Source organism: Erithacus rubecula (genome assembly GCF_903797595.1).
Source record: "Erithacus rubecula genome assembly, chromosome: 23".
Lineage (NCBI taxonomy): Eukaryota > Metazoa > Chordata > Aves > Passeriformes > Muscicapidae > Erithacus > Erithacus rubecula.
This window is the reverse complement of record NC_136675.1, coordinates 6084728-6107890: the sequence shown is the minus strand read 5'-3', so window position 1 is coordinate 6107890 and position 23163 is coordinate 6084728. Positions and strand designations below refer to the sequence as shown.

At 54.3% G+C, this 23163-nt stretch overlaps 1 protein-coding gene across 5 annotated transcripts in view; it reads right to left on the bottom strand.

Moving 5' to 3' along the window:
• Nucleotides 1–23163, bottom strand: part of MACF1 (microtubule actin crosslinking factor 1) — a gene marked incomplete at its 3' end in the record, with an annotated part of 145532 nt that overhangs the window by 30335 nt on the left and 92034 nt on the right. For all 5 annotated transcript variants that reach the window (XM_079325687.1, XM_079325688.1, XM_079325685.1 and 2 more), the window contains 9 exons: nucleotides 9149–9310; nucleotides 8892–9062; nucleotides 7497–7663; nucleotides 5690–5849; nucleotides 4894–5220; nucleotides 4157–4241; nucleotides 2045–2286; nucleotides 1209–1415; nucleotides 468–587 (listed from right to left, as the gene is read on the bottom strand). In XM_079325687.1, the coding sequence (XP_079181813.1) occupies nucleotides 468–587; nucleotides 1209–1415; nucleotides 2045–2286; nucleotides 4157–4241; nucleotides 4894–5220; nucleotides 5690–5849; nucleotides 7497–7663; nucleotides 8892–9062; nucleotides 9149–9310 (1641 nt within the window). The remainder of the gene's footprint in view (nucleotides 1–467; nucleotides 588–1208; nucleotides 1416–2044; nucleotides 2287–4156; nucleotides 4242–4893; nucleotides 5221–5689; nucleotides 5850–7496; nucleotides 7664–8891; nucleotides 9063–9148; nucleotides 9311–23163) is intronic.

Here is a 23163-nt window from a genome sequence, read left to right as displayed (position 1 = left end):
GCCACAAGGAAAGGATTTCATGGGAGATCTCCCAAGGGAGACCAAAGCAAAGCACCCATCAAGCCCTAAATGGCTGCTGTAAACAGTCAGGAAGATTTTTCTTTGGGAAGCCAAACACTTGGATGATTTAAAGCAATTTTTCCCTTTGTTTTTTTTTTACCTATTCACATCTCAAGGCCAAGTGTTCCATCTCTCCTGTGTGCTCTGGGCTCAGCACTGCACACCCCAAGGTAAAGCTGCTATCCAAAAATGCATCCCATGCCCCAAAATGGACCATCCATCCTTTCTGCACACCCCAAGGTAAAGCTGCTATCCAAAAATGCATCCCATGACCCCAAAGTGGACCATCCATCCTTTCTGCACACCCCAGAGTAAAGCTGCTATCCAAAAATGCATCCCATAACCCCAAAGTGGACCCTCCCTCCTGGCTGCCCACCCCACCCAAGGCACCAGGAGTGCACACAGACCTTCTGCACCTGCAGCTGGGCTGTTGTCTGGTCCTGCTCCAGGCGGATGGGACCCAGAGCCATCAGCTTCCTCTTGGTCTCAGCCACCCAGGCCAGCTCTGCATCAGCTGCCTGCTCGTACTGGCAGGGGGGAGAGGAGGGGCAGGGGTCAGTGCTGGGCAGCAGGGATGGAGCTGGGGACAGTGGGAGTCACAGAGGGACCCACAGGGACAAACTCCTCATTGTGGGGTGTGGAGGAGAAGGGGACAGTGGGTTTGGGGCAAGTTGGAGCAGCCACCTCTCCCCACACCCTCCCTGCCTGCAGGAAAGGGACATCCCTATAAACAGGAGCATTTCCTCTGCTCCTCCATGAACTGACTCTGGGCATTCCCAGCACTCCAGTCCAAGCAGGACAAGCCTTTTTGGGAAGGACTGCTGGCCTGGAACAAATCCTTGTGCTCTCCCAGTAGGGGATGAGTTTTCTCAGCTTTGACAGTCACCAGTTTTACACCATCCCCATCACCCCTGCAGGCAGAAACCCACAGGCAGGGTAACACAGTGCTGCTCCAGAGTTATCCCATCCCAAAATCACCCAGCAGGACAGGCCAGCCACCCTCCCTGCTGCCACACCCTGCTGCTGGTGCCCATTTCTTACCATTCCCAGTGGAATTTGCCCTTCCTGCCCTCCCTGTATGACAAACCCTACCCATCCACACACTCCCCCCTCTCCCAAGAAAACCCTGCAAGGTTTTTTTCACTCACCTGCTGAGACCTCTGAATAGCAGCATCAATTTCTTCCACCCTCTGCTTGATGGTGTCACTGACCATCTTGTAGCGCTCGTTGGTGTCTGACACCAGCTTGTCCAGCCCCTCCCGGGCTCTCCATGGCACCAGCTCCAGCAGAGCCCTGCTCACCTCATTCACTGTGTCCAGGACCAGCCTGTGCTCCATCACCTCCTTCTTCAGCTCCTGTGAAAGGCACCCATGGACTGAACACCCCCACCCTGCAGTGCTGCTCTCCTGTTGGAGTCAGTGAGGCAGGGGTCTCTCTGAATTCTTCAGACAGAAATCAGAGTGCAGGGGTTGAATAAGTTTTAGGGTGAGTTCTGATGGTTTTAGTAAGTAAAAGGTCTCAAATGCCACAGTAACAGTGAGTGTTCTAGTGAAGGTTGAAACACATTGATATCTTCAGTAGAGACTCCAGTTGTAGACAGTGCTTAGACATGATAGAGCTATAGTAAGAATATTGCTGCCATTTCTTAGATAGAACACAATAGATTGCATGAGTAGTGTTATATGTAACCTGGTGTGCTAAGAAACTGGAATTTTAATAGGTTAAGGAGTGGTGGTCTGAGTTTGTGTCTTAGCTTGTTGGAAAAATCCTATATAAGAGTTTGTATTGGGAGAGTTGGTGCTTTTAGCCATTTGCTTATTGCTACTGCTTCTGCCATTGCTTTTGCAATTACTATTGAGACCGATGTGCTTTGTAATAAATAACCATTCTAACTATTACCTGCTTTGCTTATTTAAGACAACCCAACCAAATAAGAGCCAAGACCTCAGACAACCAACCAGAGGGAACCCCACACTCTCCCCACCTTCTGCCGCTGCTGGAACTGGGGGATCTGCTCCCCAGCAGGGGACTGTGCCCCACTGGAAGCCAGCTCCTCCTCCACCTTGCCCATCCAGCCAGCCAGCTCCTGGTGGGTGGACTGGAATTTGGTGGCCAGCTGCCGTGCCTGCTCCAGGGCGCGCAGGGCTCTGCCGCTGGCGCCCGTCAGCTCGCAATAGCGCGTCTTGATCCCGTCCAGCTTCTCCTGGATCAGCAGCACCTCCTCCCCTGGGGGCAGAGAAAAGGGGGGACAATCAGCCTGGGAGCCACCCCAAGGGGTGGCAGCAGCCACTTTCTCTGGTCCTCACCCATTTAACAGCCTCCATTCTCTTTGTACTTACTGGTTTCGCTTAGAGCGGGTATTTCCCATCAGTGTAACGTCCCTGGGATGGGATTTTGGGATTGGGATGGGATTTTGGGATGGGTTTTTGGGATTTTGGGATGGGTTTTTGGGATGGGTTTTTGGGATTTTGGGATGGGACAGGATTTTGGGATGGGTTTTTGGGATTTTGGAATGGGTTTTTGGGATTTTGGGATGGGTTTTTGGGATTTTGGGATGGGTTTTTGGGATGGGTTTTTGGGATTTTGGGATGGGTTTTTGGGATTTTGGAATGGGATTTTGGGATTTTGGAATGGGATTTTGGCATGGGACAGGATTTTGGGATGGGTTTTTGGGATTTTGGAATGGGTTTTTGGGATTTTGGAATGGGTTTTTGGGATTTTGGGATGGGTTTTTGGGATGGGTTTTTGGGATTTTGGGATGGGATTTTGGGATGGGATTTTGGGATTTTGGAATGGGTTTTTGGGATGGGTTTTTGGGATTTTGGGATGAGTTTCTGGGATTTTGGGATGGGTTTTTGGGATGGGTTTTTGGGATTTTGGGATGGGATTTTGGGATGGGTTTTTGGGATTTTGGGATGGGACAGGATTTTGGGATGGGACAGGACTTTGGGATGGGACGGGATTTTGGGATGGGTTTTTGGGATTTTGGAATGAGTTTTTGGGATGGGTTTTTGGGATTTTGGGATGGGTTTTTGGGATTTTGGGATGGGATTTTGGGATGGGTTTTTGGGATTTTGGGATGGGACAGGATTTTGGGATGGGACGGGATTTTGGGATGGGTTTTTGGGATTTTGGAATGAGTTTTTGGGATGGGTTTTTGGGATTTTGGGATGGGGTTTTGGGATTTTGGGATGGGTTTTTGGGATGAGTTTCTGGGATTTTGGGATGGGATTTTGGGATGAGTTTCTGGGATTTTGGGATGAGTTTCTGGGATTTTGGGATGGGACAGGATTTTGGGATGGGATGGGATTTTGAGATGGGTTTTTGGGATTTTGGGATGGGTTTCTGGGATTTTGGGATGGGTTTCGGGGATTTTGGGATGGGTTTCTGGGATTTTGGGATGGGTTTTTGAGATGGGATTTTGGGATAGAAGCGTGCTGCAAAGCCTGGCTTTGCCACAAGCCCCAGCCTAACTCAGTTCTCAGCAACGAGCCACAGCTCCAAGACAAAAGGGTCAGTCCACCCCTCGCTGCTGCTTCCAAGAGGACACAGAGCTGCCAAATCCTTTGTAATCACTCTTCCTGCTCCACAGCTCCCACAGGGACACAGGGCTGTGCATCTGCTCTGAGCAGAGCACATCTGAAGGAAACTCAGCGCCCCGACCTCCCTTCCCACTCACAAACATAAACTCACACCCACGTGGCAACAGCCACAACTGCTCAGTCTGGGAAAGCAATATTAGGAGAGGGCTGGGGGGTATTTTTAACCTCTTTTCCATGTGATTTAGCAGCTGGCTGCAGTGAGAAAAGCTTCCCTCAGCACTGAGCATCCCCACAGCAGCACTGGGAATCACCCGCTCCCCAAGCTGTGAGCTTGGGATTTTGGGAGCAAGAAAATCCTAAATTGGAGTGATTGTGGCTTTAGCATCCAAGCCTGGATGCAAAACAGCTATTTTGGGAGTTTCCAAAAGGAAATGAAGACCTGAGGGAGAAAAGCCTCCACCCGACAGAGCATGGACTTCCCATGGAAAAGCACGTGGAGGGTGGATTCCCAGACCCCCCAAAATTCCCAGAGTGAGCCAAAATCTCTGTGTTACCTGTGGTTTGCTTCAGGAGAGCTTGTCCATTCCTAATGGCTTGGTCCACGTTCTTCTTCCTGTTCACAATCTCCTCATTCAGAGCCTGAAGAAAAAGGCAAATTTGGGTTATCCTGCTGTGGGCAGGTCCCTGTGTCCTGCCAGCCAGAGATGCTGTGGGGGGCACGAACCTCCCTGCTGAGCACAGGGACAACCCATCTGAAAACTGTCCAGCCACCCTGCTATGGGAATTATTGGGATTTTCGGGACTCAAAGGACCAAATCTCAGAGCAAACCCAACCCAACCCATCAGATCTGTGTCACCAAAGGACTTGTCCTTGTATTAGACAGTCTCACTCTTGAGAAGAGGCTGCACAGCCCCAGGCAGTGGAAGCTGAAGCTTCCTCAGTGGCCAGCCCAGCTCCAAAAACCCACCAGGCTTTTCCAGCTCTCAGTTTTGGAAACAGCATCCAGCTTTCTGAAGGCACAGGGTGGCCAAGCTGGCTCAGACACTGCTCACAAATCAAACAGAACCAAACAATCCCCTCCTTGAGAAACCCATTTTTTTGGGAGGGGGAGTACCCACAATTGTTGTTTCTAACACATGAAATCTCTTTACACTCCTCTCCAAACCTCAGAGAGACCCATCAGCAGAACTGGCTCCTCAAAAAAACTAAACCCAGACCAGAAACATAAACAAAACCAGACAAAAACACAACAAAAAAACAAAAAAACAAACAAAAAGAAACAGAAAATACCAGCTGGTCGGCATGCTGCTTCTGCAGGACGTCCTGTTTGTAATCCTTTATGGCCACTGAGCCCAGCTTGTCCTCCACCTCTGCCAGCCAGTTGAGCACTTCCACCTCCTCCTCCCCAAAAATCCTGGCGTTGGCCAGAGCCTGGGCCAGCAGTGCTGCCTTTCGGCTGCACCTCTCCTGGATCTCACTGTAGCTGCTCTGCAGAGCCTCTAATTTCTCTGCCAGCAGCCTCTGCTCAGCAGCACAGCTCAGGGAGGAAAGGCACTGCCCGACCCCCAGAGCCTCAGACACATCAGCAGCGTGGCTCTCTATGTCCTCCTCGAGAGCCTGAATGGTGGAGGGGAGAATGGACACACACACAAAAAAAAAAAAAAAAAAAAAAAAGGGGGGGGAACAAAAATAAAATATGAGTGGGGAATGAGGAACATAAAAGAAGTGTAATGTAAAAGGGGGGATGTAATGATGGAAGCAACTGAAAAATGGAGGGGATACAAAAGGCACACCTGGATGGGTAAACTGAGTTGAAATTAAAAAGGAACACATAAATGGGAATGGTTTTTTTTGTTGTTTTTGTTTTTTTTTTTCTATCCAGATCTGCTGGCAGGTGCAAGGACATCAGTTTAATGTTTACCCACGCTGGTGGGTCAGGGCTTGCAGCTTTCTGCTGTACATAAAACAGCCTGGATAACTCCTCCAACCCTTGTTTGTGCCAAAAACCCCTCTGGTTGTGGTGGAAACAACCACTGGAGCAGGACCTGACTCCAACCACCTCCATCCTGCTCTGCTCAGGTCCTACCTTGTGGCGGCTGATCTGCTGCTGGATTTTGGCAGTCTGGGTGCCAATGGGCTCAGAGTTGGCCAGTTTCTTCTCTGTCACAGACAGCCAGTCACACACAGGCTCTGTGGTTTCATGGAACTGCTTTGCCAGCACTAAGATATCCTCCAGCTGCTTCTGCCTGTGAGAAGTAATCACCAAATTTAAAAAAAAAATAAACGTTCAAGGACCTGGTCTGGTGGAAGGTGTCACTGCCCACAGCAGGAACAAGATGGTTTTTAAAATCCCCTCCAATCAAAACCAGTTTGGAATTCTTTGAGTCAATGAAAACTCTAAGGAGCAGCTCCCAGCTGCAGCCAGGCATGGGAAGCAGGTTTTTGGGAAAGGGACCAAAGCAGCTCTGCTCAGAGCAAGGTGAGACACCATCGTCAGGCAAGCTGCAATGGCAAAGATAAAAATCAATGTGGGGCAACTGCAAAATAAGCTTTTCCTGCAGCTGGGCCTTTAGGATCCAGTTTATCACTCTGGAGAGGCTTCCCCATTGTGCAGCCTTTTCATGAAACAGTTGGAGATGGAAAGGACCTTAAAGATTATTTAGTTCCAACTCCCTTTTATTCCATCCCTGCCACTGTCTTGGAGATCCCTCAGCTTGTGGCCAAGCTCTTGGTCTTTCAGAGCTTCTGGTTAAAGACAATCCTGGATGGACAGTCCTGGACGGACAGATTGTTGGCTGATTAAAATCATTAAACTGATTAAAAACATGGAGAAGGGTCCAATCCAGCCCTCAGAAGTGACTTCATAACCTCAAATATCAGCTTAGGTAGAAATAAGTAACTCATAAACAAGATTCTGGTGGCATAAAGGTGTCAACAGGATGTTGCTGAACGTTAAAGCTTACAGGAATAAAAATAACATCCCTCCCCTGCAGGGAAATTATTTAATCTCAGCTCTTCCCTGCCATTGTAAACCTCTGCTATCACGATCAGTTTCCAGCCAGCCTTTGATTCCTCAGGTTTTCCAGCTGTTTCCACATTTCCAGGATGTATCTGCACCAAAATTTCCTGAATGCTGTCACCCCAGGCCTGGGGGCACTGGGGGGTGAGGTGCCTCCAGTCCCTCTCACCTGGAAGCTTCTCCCAATCTCTCTCTCCTGGGAGATGCCCCCCAGCCCTCCTCACCTGTCAGGAGCCCCCAGCCCCTCTCACTGTCAGGAGCCCCCAGCCCCTCTCACTGTCAGGCTCTCCCAGTCTCTCTCCCCTGGCAGCTGCCCCCATCCCCTTTCACCTGGAGCTTCTCCCATCCCTCTCACCTCTCAGCTGCCCTAGCCCCCCTCATTGTCAGGTGCCCCCATCCTTCTCCCTTTCAGCTGCCCCCAGCTCCTCTCACCTGGAGCTACCCCAGCCCCTCTCACTGTCAGCAATCCCCATCCCCTCACCTGGAGCTGCCCCATCCCCTCACCTGGAGCTGCCCCATCCCCTCACCTGCAGCTGCCCCATCCCTCACACCTGGAGCTTCCCCATCCCTCACACCTGGAGCTGCCCCATACTCTCACCTGGAGCTGCCCCATCCCCTCACCTGGAGCTGCCCCATCCCCTCACTTGGAGCTGCCCCACCCCTCACCTGTCAGCTGCCCCATCCCCTCACCTGGAGCTGCCCCATCCCTCACCTGTCAGCTGCCCTGCCCAGCAGCCCCTCTCACCTGTCAGGTGCCCCCAGCCCCCCTCACCTGTCAGCTGCCCTGCCCAGCCCCTCACCTGTGAGGTGCCCCACCCCTCACCTGTCAGCTGCCCCATCCCCTCACTTGTCAGGTGCCCCCAGCCCCCCTCACCTGTCAGCTGCCCTGCCCAGCAGCCCCTCCCAGCGCTGCCCCAGGCTCTGCAGCTGCCCCAGGATCTTGTCCTGGTCCGAGGGCTCGGCCGCCTGTGCGATCCTCTCTCCCTCTGCCTGGATCATCTCCACCGTGGCCTTGCGATCGTCCAGCAGGCGCTGCAGCAGCTGGGGAGGCAAAAGGGACCCTCCTGCAGCAGCACAACCAGACCCAGCCCCTGCAGGGCTCATAGCTCTGATTGTGGCTCAGAAATGCTGCCAGCACTGGGGTGAGACCAGGCCCGGCCCAGGGGGATGGCTCAAAAAAATTATAGAGTTATATTATATTGTTATGTTGTATTATATTACATTATAATAATCACATGCTTGGATTTGGGCAGCCCTGAAGTGGTCAGGAAGCTGGACAGGGTGATCATTGTTGGTCCCATCCAACTGAACTTTCATTTTATATATTCTATTCTATTCTATTCTATTCTATTCTATTCTATTCTATTCTATTCTATTCTATTCTATTCTATTCTATTCTATTCTATTCTATTCTATTCTATTCTGTTCCGTTCCGTTCCGTTCCATTCCATTCCATTCCCCTCCACACTATTCTCCTCCATTCCATTCCATTCCATTCCATTCCATTCCATTCCATTCCATTCCATTCCATTCCATTCCATTCATTTTTCCTTTCCTTTTCCCCTTTCCTTCCCTTTTTTCCCTTTCCCTTCCCCCCCTTCTTTTTTTTTCTTTTCCCTTCCCCCTTCCCTCTTCCACACTACACAAGATTCAACCACTTCTGTGCCAGAAGAGTTTTTCAAGTCTTCCCCACCAACCACCCTCCAACTTATCAAGTTTTTTAGCCTCCACTTGAAGCACATTTCCTCTTCCAACCTTCACAGGTCAGACCAAGCCTGGGTAAGGATTCATTTCTGAAATATTTCCCCATGACCACACTTGACCTTCCCTCCTCCCACTTGGAGGGCAGGCACTGACCCTGGGCTGTTATCTCAGCAAACACAGGCACACCTCGGGTCTGCTCTCACACTTTGGAACATTCCCTTTGTCCAAACAGCCAAACCAAGCCCTGCACCAGCACCAGCTCGCTCCTGACACAGCAGAATTACCAGCACAAAGCCAAACTCAGGGCTGGAAAAGCACAGCTGACCAGCAAAACCACTGGGCAACTTCAGGAGGCAACGAGGGGATGTGGTGACTCAGGCAATGGAGATCACTGAGTGTGGGCAAGTGTTCATTTTGTGATGTGAGGAGCTGAGATCCACCAGGAAATGCTCATTTTGTGAGGTGAGGAGCTGAGATCCACCAGGAAAGAAGCATGGACATCCCAGCTGGATCCCCAAAATATTGCCTGGTTGTGTGAGGTCCCCCTCCCACAGCCCTCACTCACCTTCTGCTCTTGGATCTGGGCTTTCACCACCTTGTACTCAGCAGAGGGAGGTTTCTGGTTGGAGATGAGCTCCTCAGTGTCTGCCAGCCAGCTCAGCAGTGGCTCCAAGGCGTCCTGGAACTTCCCACAGTGCAGCAGAGCCTCCTGCAGCTGAGCCACCCGCTGGGCCACCTGCACCCCAAAAACAACCCCACTGCAGGGTCAGGCACTGCCTGTGACCCCAGAACCCCAGGGGCAGCCCCTCCCCAGGCTCCCACCTTCTTGTTGAGGGTGTTCCAGCGGGTGTTGATCTCCTCCATGTCGTGCTCCAGCCCTTGCACATCACAGTTTTTCCCGGCGCTTTGGATGAGTCCCTGGCCAACTCCATTGACCTGCTGCAGCTTCAGCTGGAGGGGATCCACTTGCTCCTTCTGGAATTGCTGTGGGTGGGAAAGGTGGGAGAGAAAAGGTGATTTATTAAGTTCTGAGCTGCTCTTCCAGCTGCTCAATCTTTCCATGGATACTCTCCTCTCTAGGGAAGATGCAGTTGCCACTTGCAATGATTTTATTGGAATTGTGCAAGTCTGTCTGAACTCCTCCCTCGCCCTGACCTAGTGACACAGATGTCACAGGAGTCTGCTGGTGTGGAGCACAGCTCAGGGTCTATCCACACCCACCTCTGGTCTTAAATGGGTAAAACCCATTTTTCCAAGCACTGGAGTGAGTCAAAAAAGAGAAAACTGAGGAAGAAATTAGAGCATCGGCTGTGACTCGCCATCAGATTGAGAAATAATGCTCCTGGGGAAAAAACCCCAAGCAATTCTCACAGTGAAGCTATTGAGAAGGGAGACCTGACATCATATGAGTTTTGTTAACCACAAAATTACAGGCAGCGAGGAGCTCTCTGTATTTCCAAAGACAAAGGCAATGGGCAATTAATGTGCGAGTCGTTTAGCACGGATTTGGCACGGTCCTGCCTGGGAATCCTGTGGGGAAAAGCTTTCTAAACCAAAAAAGATTTGATAGGGAAGGGGGAGGAGAGTGAATGAAGCTCCCCATTGTCAGCAGAGGCAGCAGGGAGAATCCTGTTTCTCTGGAGGAGATAAATGCTCTTTATCAGAGCTGGGGATCTGCTGGAACCACGCTCTGCCCGTGCACCAGCCCTCTCCAGTCTTTCCTCACCAGTCCCAAGGGACAAGCCTGCCCTGTCCCCCACAGCAAACACCCCCAAATCCCCCAAAAAATTGCTGGCTCACTCTGCTGCTCTGGCAGCCTGTGCAGAGCAGGGGTCACCCTGCAGGCAGGCTGGGCACTGCACAGCCCTTGGCCCTGCCACGTTTTCCCATTGGGAAGCAGAGGGGATGGCAGCCAGCCACCTGCTCCCCGTGCCCAAGAATGCACAGACACTGCCTGCACTGAAAAATCCACACTTGGATGCAAGATCTCCCCCAGCAGAGCAGCAGCTCGTGGAGGACACTCTGTGCAAGAAGCAAAACTCCCTAAAAACACCAAAATCCCCTCAAACACACAGCTCCCAGCCCCAGCAAGAGGCACTGCTTTGACACTCCCTGCCTCATTTCCAAAGGGAAAAAAGCAACTTTTTGCCAGCAGAGCTCAGCAACTGGAGGCAGGGAGGTCCCTCCAGGACAGGAGTGCAGGGTGAGCTGGCAGACACTGTCCAGAGCTGTTTGCTCATGGAGAATTCTGCCATGGTTATAAGAAATAAATGGGGACTTGGAATCGCTGATTCCTGGGCTGTTCTCCTGTTACTGTTTATATATGGAGCTGCTGGGTAGAGGAGCCAAACCCACAAAAGGATCAGGCTGATAAGCCTGGCATGCTGGGCTGGTCTGAGCTCTCCATGCACTGCAAAACAAACCCCAAAGGAGCCAGGCATGGAGGGAAAAAAAGCCTGGATGGTCCAACCAGGGGTACCTGCAACACAGGTATGAGCCAGTCTGAGAGCCTGATGCTCCCTGAGGAGCCTGACAAAAATAATCCCAGCAACAGCCTGAGGGTGTCCAACACACTTGTTTTCCTCTGCTCATAAAAGATTCCAGTGATTTAGTTCATTAACCTCACTGTGACTCAGCTTGGAAACAAATATTTAGTGACTCCCCTTTGCCATGCAGAGAGGTGTCCTGCCCTGGGGAAGAGCTGGACAGACATTTTGGGAGAGCAGAAGGACATCTGCTCCACCAGAGCTCCTCCTCACTCCCAGAAAGGCTTCCCAAAAACATCCCCTCGATTTCTGCTTCCCTCATCTCCCTTAACCCTAACGTGGAATTTCAGGAAGCAGCTCCAGCAATGCTTGTGGGGTTAACAATCATTAAAATAAAGATTCCCCCCCACTGAATTTCAAGCAACAAGACAATTATGGAAAGAATCCAGTGGTTTTTCCCTCACCCAGGTCCCCTCTGGGTGTCCCAGCCCCTGCTCACATGGACCCCCCATGTGAAACCACCTCTCCAAGCCCCTCCACGTGTGTATCTCCAAGGGATGGTACAGCCCAAAGGATGAGTAATTGCCACCAAATCGGGATTTTTGGTGCTGACTAACTTCTGATGTCTCCTTAGTGATATTTCTCCATCCAGATGGCAGGAAATCAGGGCTGGGCTGTGGGAACTCCAGCACTGAGGTCTCTCCAGGCAAGAGCCACGAGCAGCACAAAATCCCCACAAAGCAGAGAGAAGCTGAGCCCCTTCCTGAGCTCCTTCTGAGCCTCAGCACCTCAGTGCTCACAGAAAAAAAAAAAAAATAAAATGCAGACAGCGATGACTGCACGGGACAGGAATTGCTTGCCCTTAATTCATTTTACAGGTTTCTCTTTCCTGATATATTTTCTGCTTCAAAGATGGGAACTCCCTGCCAGGAACCAGTGAGAAGGTTTTTTTCTGAAGTCCGTGATTTCCATCTGAGTGACCACAAAGTTCTTTAATAAGCCAAAAAGTGTCAGTCAACATTTCAGGTCATCGAGCAGCGAGAATCTTTCGCCTCCCTCACTTACACAACCACACAATTCCCCCCTCCCCCCCACTCCAAAAAAAAAAAAAACAAAAAACTTTTTGCCTGCCAAATTGGAGCTGATCTGAGGAGGGAGAAGGCAGTTTGGAGCCCAGATCTGCATTACTGAGTGGGCTCCCAGCTCCCACCCACCCTTGGAGTGCAAAAAAAAGCGATTTCTGCGCCCGGAGCGGCGGCTGAGGGAGCCTGAGCAACAAATACCTCGTTATCTGGAACGAATCCATCTGGGAGAGCAGGGGGCCCTTCTGCCAGGAGGGGACCCTCCGTGCCCAGTGCCCCCTCTGCCTGGCTGGGACACGAGGAAAGGGCACCCCCGCAGCTGTGGGGATGGAGGGGACCCCTCATCACAGCCCTGGGGAGGGTTTGTGCCCTGGCTGCTGGGGTAAAGGGGGTCCCCAGCAGCTCTGGGGTGCTGGGACCCTCTGGGAGGGCTGAGAAGGCACCAGGGGGGCCCTCCCAAGCTGCCAGCCCTGCTGCAGGTGTGCTCACAGCAGGGTCATGCTCCAAAGCCATCGCTTCGGCAGGCAGGTGCTCCAGGATGGCAAAGTCATCTGTGTCCCCCAAGGCCACTGCCAATGGCACAGGGCCACCACTGAGGTCCCTGGCACTAGGGGAGAGTGGCACAGTGGCCACAGGCACGTCAGCAAAGGGGGCTGGGGCTTCCAGAAGCTCCTCCACCATCAGGGGCATGGCAGTGCTGGTGTCTCCTGGGGGTTCCTCAGCATCCATGGCAGCATGCCTGGTGGCTGGTGGCATCCCCTGAGCCTGGGGCTGCAGGACAGCCACGTCTCCAGGTGAAAGAGGGTGGGTTGGAGCAGAAAGCTCCCCAAAATCCCAAGGGATGGCAGGCCCTGCAGTGGCCAACGTGCCAGGAAACTCTTCAGGGGCGGCTGGGCTGGCAGGATGTGGGAGCTCCCAGCTGGGGACAAACAACAAATCCACATCTCCTGGCTGCAGGATGGCTGCTGGTGTCCCCCCAGGTGTGACAGCCACCTCCATGGGGCACCCCTCTGAGTGGGCAGACCCTTCCAGAGACAGGCCACGGCCCAGGGAAACCATTTCCCATGGGAGGTCCTCAACAGGCAGTGGGAATGTTGTTGGAGCCTTGGAGCCTGGCTCTGATGCAGAGCCAGCGTGGAAAGGCAGCAGAGAAGCAGAGCAAACATCCCCACTCTCTGCTGGATGAGTCCAGCCCTCAGCTCCACTCCTTGATCCCAAATCTGTGGCTTCATCCTCAGAAACCAGTTCTGGGACATCCCAGCTGGTGACCTCAGTCCTTCCAGGCAGAAGGTGACGGGTCCTGAATGGATCCATGCCCTCAGTGCCAGCCTGGCTGTGCCCTGGGGGGGACCCCAGCTCCTCCACTGCTGTGTCTGGGGGCTGGCCAGGAAGCAAGTCTTGGTTATCTTCACCCCAACCCAGGGGAGCACTGGGGAATCCATCTCCCCCCAGTCCAGCAGCTGGATGTGCCCCTGTGCCAGGACAGGGCATCTCACCAGCCCCAAACTCTGGCTCCACGAGGGGATCAGGATCAGCCTCCCCCAGCAGTGCTGGGGAACACTCCAGCAGGGACCCCAGCCCCACCATGGCCACGGGGCTGGGGGAGGCCCCTCCATCTGAGTCCGTGGGGGTGACAGCCAAGGTGTCCCTTTCTGAGAAGGGCTCTGTCAAGGGCTCCAGCGTGCTCAGCACCTGTGAGCTGCAGGTGACATCAAAGTCCTCCAGATCTGACACCACAGCAGAGTCGGAGGCGCTGATATCCCTCTGCTGACCCCCTTCAACCACCAGCCCAGCCAGTTTGGCCGAATCCGTGTCCAGCCCCTCTGAGTCCATCGGGGACATCTGAACCTGCAGGCAGCTGGGGACAGCTCCATCACCCCCACCCTCATTCAGGCACCGCTCTTCCAGCTCCAGGAACATCTGCACTGAGTCTGTGTCGGACAGCTCGGGGCCCGTGGGGCTGGTTGAGCACTCCAGAACTGGAGCAAAGTCCTCAACCCCACATTGCACTGCTGCATCCTCCGTGCAGCACATGCTGCCACCACCCTCTGGGGACGTGCAGGACAGGGAGGTGCCCAGGCTGGGGGCAGAGCCATCCTCCGGAGCAGTGGATTGTTCCCTTTCTTCAGAAATATCTGCCAAGCAACAGCTCCTCTTCTCCTCTGCCACCAGAACAGCCTTTCCTCTCTCTGACAGCGTCGCCTCCTCCCACTCCTCCATCATCACCCAGCGCTCGTCCTCCTCAAATCTCAGCTCAGACTCCGTTTTCTCCCTGAGATTGGAGGTGATGAGAATATCCAGCCCCGTGTCCAGCAGCTCCTCACTAAGGCACGGAGAGAGGTTCACGTTCTCCACTGTAGAGTCCGACTCGGAGGCCTCCAGGGTCTCCTGGCGCCCATCATTGAAGGTTCCCCGGATGAAATTCTTCCTGGCTCGTGGCCAGGTGGCACTGGGGAGCCGGCGTGCCCTGGCCAGGTCCCTGACCCGGCTGTCACCAGCGTTCAGCAGGGCCTGGCGCTCATCCCTGGGGCCACCATACCCTTCCACACCAAACTGCTTGGCCACCAGCGCCTCAGCCGTGCCTGAAGATTTGGAGACGTGCTCCAAGGTGAGAGACTCCGACATGGGCTCGCCGTGGTCGGGCTGGCCCGGGGGCTCGGCCAGCAAGGCGCTGGAATCCCGCTTATCCCGCAGGGAAGGGTTGGAGGCGCCCGCCTCCGACACCTCGCTGAGAGAAGCCCCCATCCTTTCGGCAAATTCGGTGAAGTTGGGCGGCATGAAGGACTTCCAGGAGCGCCGGTTGACGTTCTCCTTCTTCTCGGGGTTCGGCCGCCGCTTCGGCGGAGCCGGCGCCGGTTTGGAGACGTCGCTGCTGAGTTTGAGCTGGTCGAAGATGACTCGCTCATCCAACTTTTTGGGTTCTGGGGGTCTGGACTCAAAAACGTTGGCAGCTCCCAGAGTGCCGTTGCTGGATATGGTGCTGCCATCCCCCTTGCCCAGGGTACTCTTGGAGAGCTGGTTGAGCTTCGATCCCTGATCGATCTGCTCGTTAATTCTCATCGTGTCGTATATGGATCTCTGGGGCACGTAGCAATCCTCTATATAACCATCCTCATCCTCGCCCTTCCCCAGGCACGTGCGGTTCTGCCGTAAACAGTCTGGCCGGCTCAGTGGTTTGCCCATACTCTCGTCCTTAAGGATGACAGAACCACCCTGGCAACCTTTTGCCCGCCACGGCAAGAAGCATCACACAACCAGCAGGTCCCAAACCCGCCGGGGCAGCCTTTAATCCCAAAGTGCCACTACGGGGACGGGAGGAGGAACCGGCAGCACCGGCGGTGCTGAGCAGTGAAACAACCCATCTCACCCCCACCTCCTCATCCCCCTAAAAAAACCCCCTCCATCAGCAGAACATCCAAAAATCCAACAGCTCCGCGAAAATATTCCAAGCGGCTCACGACAGAATCGGCGGAAGAGTTTGAAGCTCTTAAATCATCCCGCCCGTCCTTCTTGACTAACAAAGGCACTGCTTGTCCCGGCCGCTCCCGGCTGGCAGTGGCGAGCGGCTCCGCGCGTTTTCTGCCCGGCTCCCAGCGCCGTGCGAGTCCAGCTGGTCCGAATTAGCCTCTCCCCCCGACTCTCGTGTTTTCATTTGAACTGAGCTTGTCAGCGGATATTCGTACAACTTTAAACACAGGAAGTTCTTCATGCAGGGCAAACTCGGAGGTTTCCTGTCTCAAAAACATGATGGCATTGTCGCTGCCGGTGCCACCGGGAGTGGTGGAACCCCCAAAATCATCCAGCCGGGGGGGTGCTCGGTGCTGGCGGCACGGCTGCAGAGTCCGGCGGTGGAGGAAGGCTGCTGGGTCTTCGCTTTTTTTTTTTTTTTTTTTTTCGCTTTCTCCCCAGGGGGAAAAAAAAAAAAAATTGGCTATAAAACGCATCCAAAAATGGCAAAGGGACGGAGCGGGATGGAATCCCCTGAGTTGCCTCTCCGGGAGCCGACGGGGAGCAGCCGCGGCTGGAGGCGGCTGCTGCCGCTGCTGCTGTTTCTTCTTCTTCTTCTTCTTCTTTTTCCTCCTCCTCCTCCTCCGGCCGTGCTGCCGGCCCCGCTCGCACTAACTTTGCCGGCGGCCGGTGTGGGGCTGCGGCGGCTCCGCGTTACCGGGCGGCCCGGCCATGGCACGGAGCCGGTACCGGCGGCGATGCGGGGCTGGGAACGGAGGGGATCAAACACATACACACTCACACCCGGGGCCGCCCTCCCGTCCGCTTCCCTCGGCTCTCGCCGCTTTTGTGCGCGGCTCAGCGGCCGGGCCGGGGGCGGGGGGCTCCGCGCCGCCCCCGCGGGCAGCCCCCGGCCGGCGCGGCGGGATGCATGGTGCTGCCTTCCTCCTCCTCCTCTTATTCCTCCTGCTTTTCCTCCTGCTCCCCGCCGCCTCCGCCCGCTCTCCGAACAAAAGGCCGAGCCGCACAGGCCGCCGCACGCCCCGGCCCCGCCGCCGCCGCCAGCACCGGCACCCGCGGAGCTCCAGCCCCGGCGGAGGGCGGGCGGGGGGCGGCACCGCGGGGCGGAGCGGCGCCAACCGGGGCCGCCCCTTCCTCCCGCACACCCCCCCCCCCCAGCACCCCGGTGACCCCCTTCCCCTCCCCGCACCGGGATGCGGGAGGAGCGGAGCGGTGGCGGCGATGCCGCCGGGGGGATGGCGATGCTCGGTGGCGGCGCGGGGATGGTCGCACCCGCCCCGCCGGGCATGGCCCCTCCTCCGGGGGGAGGCGGCAGCCCCCGACAAAGAGCAGCAACGCCCTGGCTCGGCTCCGGCTCCCATCGCCACCGGCCCCGCTCGCCCGGCCCTTTGTCCGCTGCTCCCCGAGCCGCCGCTGCGAGGGGGATGATGATGATGGAGATGGAGATTCCACCCCCCTACACACACATCGGGTCTCTCTGCTCCTCGCACCCGCCCTCGCACAAAGAGCCGAGTTCCGAAATCACCGGAGAAACCCACCCGAAACACCCCCCGAAGTAGCAATTCTGCCTCCCCCCATCGCTCTGCCAAAAAAGCCACCTCGCAACTTGTCACCGTTCCTCTCAACCGCTGCAGGCTCTTTTACTAAAAATCATTATTTTTACAGCCCCAGCTCTAGGGTAACAACCTCTCATCCCGAGTCCTGTCACCTTTCTTTTCCTCCCCCAAAACCCTCGGGTTTAAGAGATGGGGAACAGTGGAAGAGGGGAGGGAGGCAGCCCGGCCGCGTGAATCACCGCTGCCAAGTGATGCTGAGGGAAGTCACAGACTTGGGAGAAAAAAACAGGAGGGTTGGGAACAGCCTCCACGCATCTCCAGGCAACAACCCGCCCCACCAGCCACCCGGCCTGCTACTTTTGGGATGAATTATGGCACCGGGATAAAAATACAAGGTGTTTAATACGGAAAAACGTGCAGCACTGCGCTCCAAAAGCACCGGCACCGGGAGAATCGGAGCTGGGTCTGTGCTTGGCTGTGCCACAGCTTCACCAAAAGCTTTCTCACCTGGCCATGGTGAGCCACAGCCAAGGGAGATGAAATCTTGAGTATTTTTTAATGCACTGGCATCCTGGAAACACGGAGGCTTTGCCAAGGTCGTGGTGTGGTGTGGTGGGAGCCCAGTTTTCACATCCCCAAGCTCTCAGACCCTTCATCCCCACCAACTGTGCATGCAGCAGCTCCAGCAGAGCATTCCCAAAGCTTTGTTTTGCTTTTGGAGAGATGGGAACGGATGTTTTGTGGAATGGGGAGGGTTTGGGGTGGGGATTTGCCCATTAAATGCTCCTCAGATGGAGAATTTGTACAGCGGGAAACCTTTGGAACCCCCTTTTTCCCCACTATTAAATATAACCAAAGAAAAACACAGGAGGTGGGGAGGGAGTGGGGATCTGGGAGGATTCCAAACATCCACCAGGGAGCCCTTTTGCCCATCCAGGACATGTCCCCACCACATCCCCCCAAGCCCTCCAGGACAGACAGCTGGACACCGAGCCCTGCAGCCTCCTCCAGCCCCAGCTGCCAACACCACCAGAGTGTCCCAACGCCTGGATTTTTCCCCCTTGGCAGGGGACACTGCAGCTCCTGCTCCCTGGTATTAATCCAGAGCAGCTGAAACAACAAGAGGACAAGGGTGCTGTGCCAGAAATGCTGCCCTGGTTCCTCTGCTACCACCTTGGAGCTGCACCGTTACCGCTGGGGCCCCTCCAGGAATCCCAGGCATCCGGGCTGGGGCGAGGAGACTTTTTTGTTCCACTGTGAAGAAGGAATGATCTCTCTCTCTCTCTCCCTCTCCCTCTTTTTCTCGACGTGGAGCTGCCCCGTTTCACAGCCAGAAATTCTTTTCCCATTTCCTCACTGAGTCACGTGCCAGGAGCGAGCCAAGTCTTCCCCCAACACGTTCCCCCCACCAAGAATTTCTAAAACCATTAGGGAAATATTGGGTAGGGACCAAAGCCAATTGGAAACCTGCTGTGCCTGGCCCAGGGATCCCAGCCAGATCTCTTGCAGGTTCCCCAAATCACAGCTTTAAGCCCCAGGTGCCACCCCAGTAATGGGGACAGGTGCCAAACAGTGCTGGGAATTGCAAGGTCAGGGCTTTGCTTGAGCTTTGTGGCAGTGCAAGGGATGGATGTGGAAGGACATGAAGGTCCTGTCCTGATTTTTGTCCTTTTAGGTGTTTCCAAGTGACCACCAAGACCCCTCACTTGGCTTTTGCTCAGTCCCCATGCAGCTCCTGTCACCTAACCCAGACCTGGAGCCACGTCCTGTGGATAAAACACCCTCAGCTAAAACCAAGATGTTCCCCAAGTAGGAAAATCCCCATTTGACTCCTGAACTTGCTGGTTTCAAGCTTTCCTCATAAGGCCACCAGCCCTGGGTCATGGGGACCTCACTGTCCCTGTCACAGGCTGATGTCACCCTGTTTATGGCTGTGCCACATCCACTGTTTACATGGCACAGCACTATTTGGAAACCAATGTATTTTTAGCTTTCTTTTAATGCATCTCAGCAGCTGGAAACGAGGGACCTGCTTTATGTGACAAGCAAGAGAGCTCAGAGGCAGCTCCAGATCTCTGATGGACGGGTCATTTCTGACATCAGAATGCAAACAAGGGTCTTCTCCACCCTCAAAGCTTCTTTAAACTTCACCTTGGTGCCCATTCTGCCCTAGGAGTGCAGGGGGGATGGAGGAAAGCTCCTGGCTTGGCACTATAGATTTGTCCCTACAGGTCTTGCTGACCAAATAATAGAATAGTTTGTGTTGGAAGGACAGGAAAACTCATCTTGTCCCACTCCCTGCTATGGGCAGGGACACTTTCCATTGAGGACACTGCTCCAGCCTGGCCTTGAGGGATGGAGTAGCCACAGGACAAGCTGTCCCCTCTGTCCAAATCTGACTCCACGAGTGCCACCCCTGGGCTGGGACACTGTGCCACATCCAAGCAAGGCACAGTGGATAACCCCAAGTGCCTCCAGCCCAACAGAAGGACTGAGGGAGCATTTCAGCCTCCCTCAGACACTGCAATGAAAGCACAAAGCCAAATCAAGCACACACAAAATCTCCCTTAGAAACAGCGCTTTAGGTTGTGCTGGGATTTTTAGCAGAGGATTCATGTTTTTTTTTTAAAGCTGCATTTATCAGAAGGGCAGAGGGATTTCTTTTTTCTTTCTTTCCCTCTTTCTCTCCTCCTCACTCATTCCTTTTTCCCTTTGTGATTGCCATGCCAGCACCTGATCCAGGCAGGAGCACTGGGGCTATTCCCACCCTGCTGTGCTGCTCTGGGTGCTCCCTTATCCCTGTGGCTCACAGCTGACTTCAAACCCACCTCACACCAGGGCTCTGCCACCCCTCAGCCCCTCTTCAAAGGCTGCAGCTGCTGGGGATGCAGGGAGCTAGCACATCTCTGAATCAGCCATTTGGAACCTTGCAGCCTGTTCATTCAGGCTGTGGGAGGAAACCTCAGCAGGTCTGCACCTCCACGGGGAAAGTTTTAGGAAGAGGTTAAAATCCAAACTCCCAGAGAAACCTCCTGCACTTTTGGATGCACAGCTGCAGTGAGGGCTGTTTAAAAAAAAATTAAAATTATATTTATTTTGTTCTTCCAAGAGTGCAGGAGCTGCACCACAGCAACTTCCCTGCAAGGCAGCTAATATAGATGTTGGTATAAATAATTCTCCTGAACGAAGCCTGGAGCCCACGTGTTACAGCAGTGCTCAGGCACAGCCCCAGGCACTCAGTGTTCCCATGGAACCCCATCTTTGTGCACAGAGCCCCCCAAAACTCCCTGGCACCAACCTGAGGGTAGAGCCATGTGCCAGGGGCCTCGTGGCCAGGAGGTGAAAGCTGCTGAAATGCTCATTTTTGTCCTCAGCTGCTCTGTTTCCCTGCAAATTGAAGCACCCTGGGCTATGTGGGCATCCCACTCCCACCAGCTGCAAAGGGGGACAGCAGGGATGGGGGGGGTGATTAATGAATTGCTCTGAGGCTCTTTAGGAAGTGAGGTAAGTGTGTTATCATCCTGAGAATCCACATCTAAACCACCCCTTCAGCAGGAGGACTGGCAATTGTTCTTGGAAGGCTGCAGTGACTAATCCAAGCCTGAGTCCTGCCTGCTCCAGACCCAGTGGCCACAGTCCCTCCCTTCCCAAGCCTGGCTGGGATGCTGTGGGTGATGGGAATGTCCCCATGGATCCCCCACCCTGCACAGCTTCATCCTGCTGGGACCAGGCTCCTCTCCCTCCTCTGCTCAGCCCTTACAGACAAAAACCTTCCCATCTCCTCCTCCCTCGGATCCTCTGCTCTGCTGGTCTTATGCAAAGCTGGTATTTTTAGTATCTCCTGGAAACACTGTGAAGTGTCATCACCAGCAGCTAACGAGTGCTGGGGAGAGGGGACATTCCTCAGGCCACCTCCCTCTGCTCAGACCTGGCAGGGTCACCAAAGCATCTGCAAGTGGGTGGCTTTTGCAGCACTGACCCGAGGCAGCTCCTGAAAGGCACCATTTGATCAAGAAAAGAAAAGGAAAGGAGGAAAAAAAAGAAAAGAAAAAAAAGCCTCGCTATGATTTGGTTGATCTCAGCAAGTCTTGGCTTAATTCATTCTTGTTCTTGGGATCAGGGAGTGCCTGTGCCTCTGCTGACACGTCAAGGTCAAAGCCCACCCGTGGTTTGCTGATGAACCAGCACACCTACAGCCTTCCCTCTGGGAAGGAGCAGCTCCAGGGGTACATGTGCTCTTCCCTCAATGCTAAAATTCACTCCCAAGGAGGGAGGAGGCTGCCAGGGCAAGCAGGAGATCAGCAGGCACCCAGCCAGTGTCCTGAGCCAGGCTTGGTGACAGCCCTGTCACCCAGCACAGCCCCTGCTTGTCACCCCCCATTTATCACCCCCTTCCCCAGCGAGGGGAGATGGTGCCTTTAAGGCAGCTTAACAGCTGTCAGAGAGGAGGCATTTCTGCCTGTGCTGCTGATGCTGAAAATACAAGCCAGAGATACTTTAAGTAGGTCTGGAAAGCGTTCAGTGAGATGGCACTGTCACACAGCCTGTCCCCACTCCCAGCCCAGCCCCACCCAGCTGCTCCCACCCCACGACTGTCGGGAGCCTCAGGCATTCCTCCGGGGGCACACAAGGGTTAAAAATACCCTCAGCCAGGCTGGGGGCACAGCAAGTGGCAGAGTGTCCCTTCCCTGCCACCTCCCCTCGCCCACCTGCCGGGGGCTTGGCTGTTTGATGGGGTGTGGAGTGCCCAAAAAAAGCCACCCCAGAGGCTGTGACCATTTGTCCTGGCTGAGGATCACTGCTGCCCTGTGTCCTGCTGCCTCCAGAAACTGGACTTGGAGTGTCAGGATCTTGTCACTCCTGCTCTCCACTCCCTGCAATCCCAAAATGGGATGCTGCTTTTTCCTCCCTGCCCATCCTCTGCTGTCCCTAGGAGGGTTGGAATGAGATGATCTTTAAAGTCCCTTCCAACCCAAACCATTCTCTCATGTTCAAGAGCAGCTCTGCAGCAGCAGGAGCAGAGTTAACAATCCCAGGGAGAATCACCAAAATCATTGAGGTTGGAAAAAAATCAAGATCACCCCACACAGGAAGGTCACAAAATGCCCCTAAGCACACAAGCTGCAAACCTACATGGGCTAAAACTTCTGGGGAGGAACCCAAACTTTGATTTTCCTGCAAAATATCCTTGGTGAAAGGATGCTGGGCAGTCACACCCATCCCTCCCTGCCTCTGACATCAGTGGCTCATGCAGGGGACACCATGAGGTCACAGCAGTGGCAGCCCCCTCTCCAAAACCATCAGTGACACTGAGACAAACCCAGGGACACCAGGCACCTCCAGTGGCACTTGTGACAGCACGGCTGAGTCAGCTCCCTGCTGGAAAGGTTGGGGGAAATTCATAAATAAAGTGCTGAGAGAAGCTGAGATGCCCCAGGCAGGAAGGGGGGCAGGAGGAAGGCACAGCCCTGGCTCTCACTGCTGCCTCTCCCAGCTCAGCCTGCAGCATTGGAATGGCCAGATGAGTAATTCTGGTTTGGGCCTCACTCACTGCATCACCACTCCTGGGATTTCTTCCCTGATTTCTTTTTTTTTCTTTAATTGAAGCAGACAAAGAGGTGCTGGAGGCACAATGGCCGACCTGACCTACTCTAAAATCCAGCAGTTCTTGCTGTCTAGGGATTCTCCCTCCCCCTCTTCATCACCCAGCATTAAGCCTTTACTGGTGAGACACAGCACTGCCAGAGCTCACTGCATTCAGCAATCCCAGTTTCCAAAAAACCTCCCCCAAAAAAATGCCAGGAGGAGAGGCAGGATCCCCAAACCCCATCTCTTCCCTCTGCTGCCTTGGCAAAGCCACCACCCAGGGGAAAGCTGGATGGGGGAGACCCCTCCTGCTCCTCCCTGCTCTCCAGGGTGGGGTTTAATTAACTCTCTGAATCCTGGATAAACAGCCTGGCTGTGCCAGCACTGGCAGGTCCTGGCTTGTCACATTCCTGTGCCCTGCCCCAGCGCCACCAGCTCAGCTGTGGTGGCAGCAGGAGCCACCACAGTGTCACCAGGTGTCCCCACCCTCAGCCAGCTGCACCTGCACCCACCCAAAGTGACCTTTTGGTGATGTCCAGTTCGATGCTTTTCCCCCTTGGGTTTCATTCTGGGGGCAGAGCTCCAGATTCTTGCAGAAATCCCTTCTGGGGATTGCTCTGCTGTTGAGAGGAAGGAATGCAGGGTTGATCCTGTTTTCA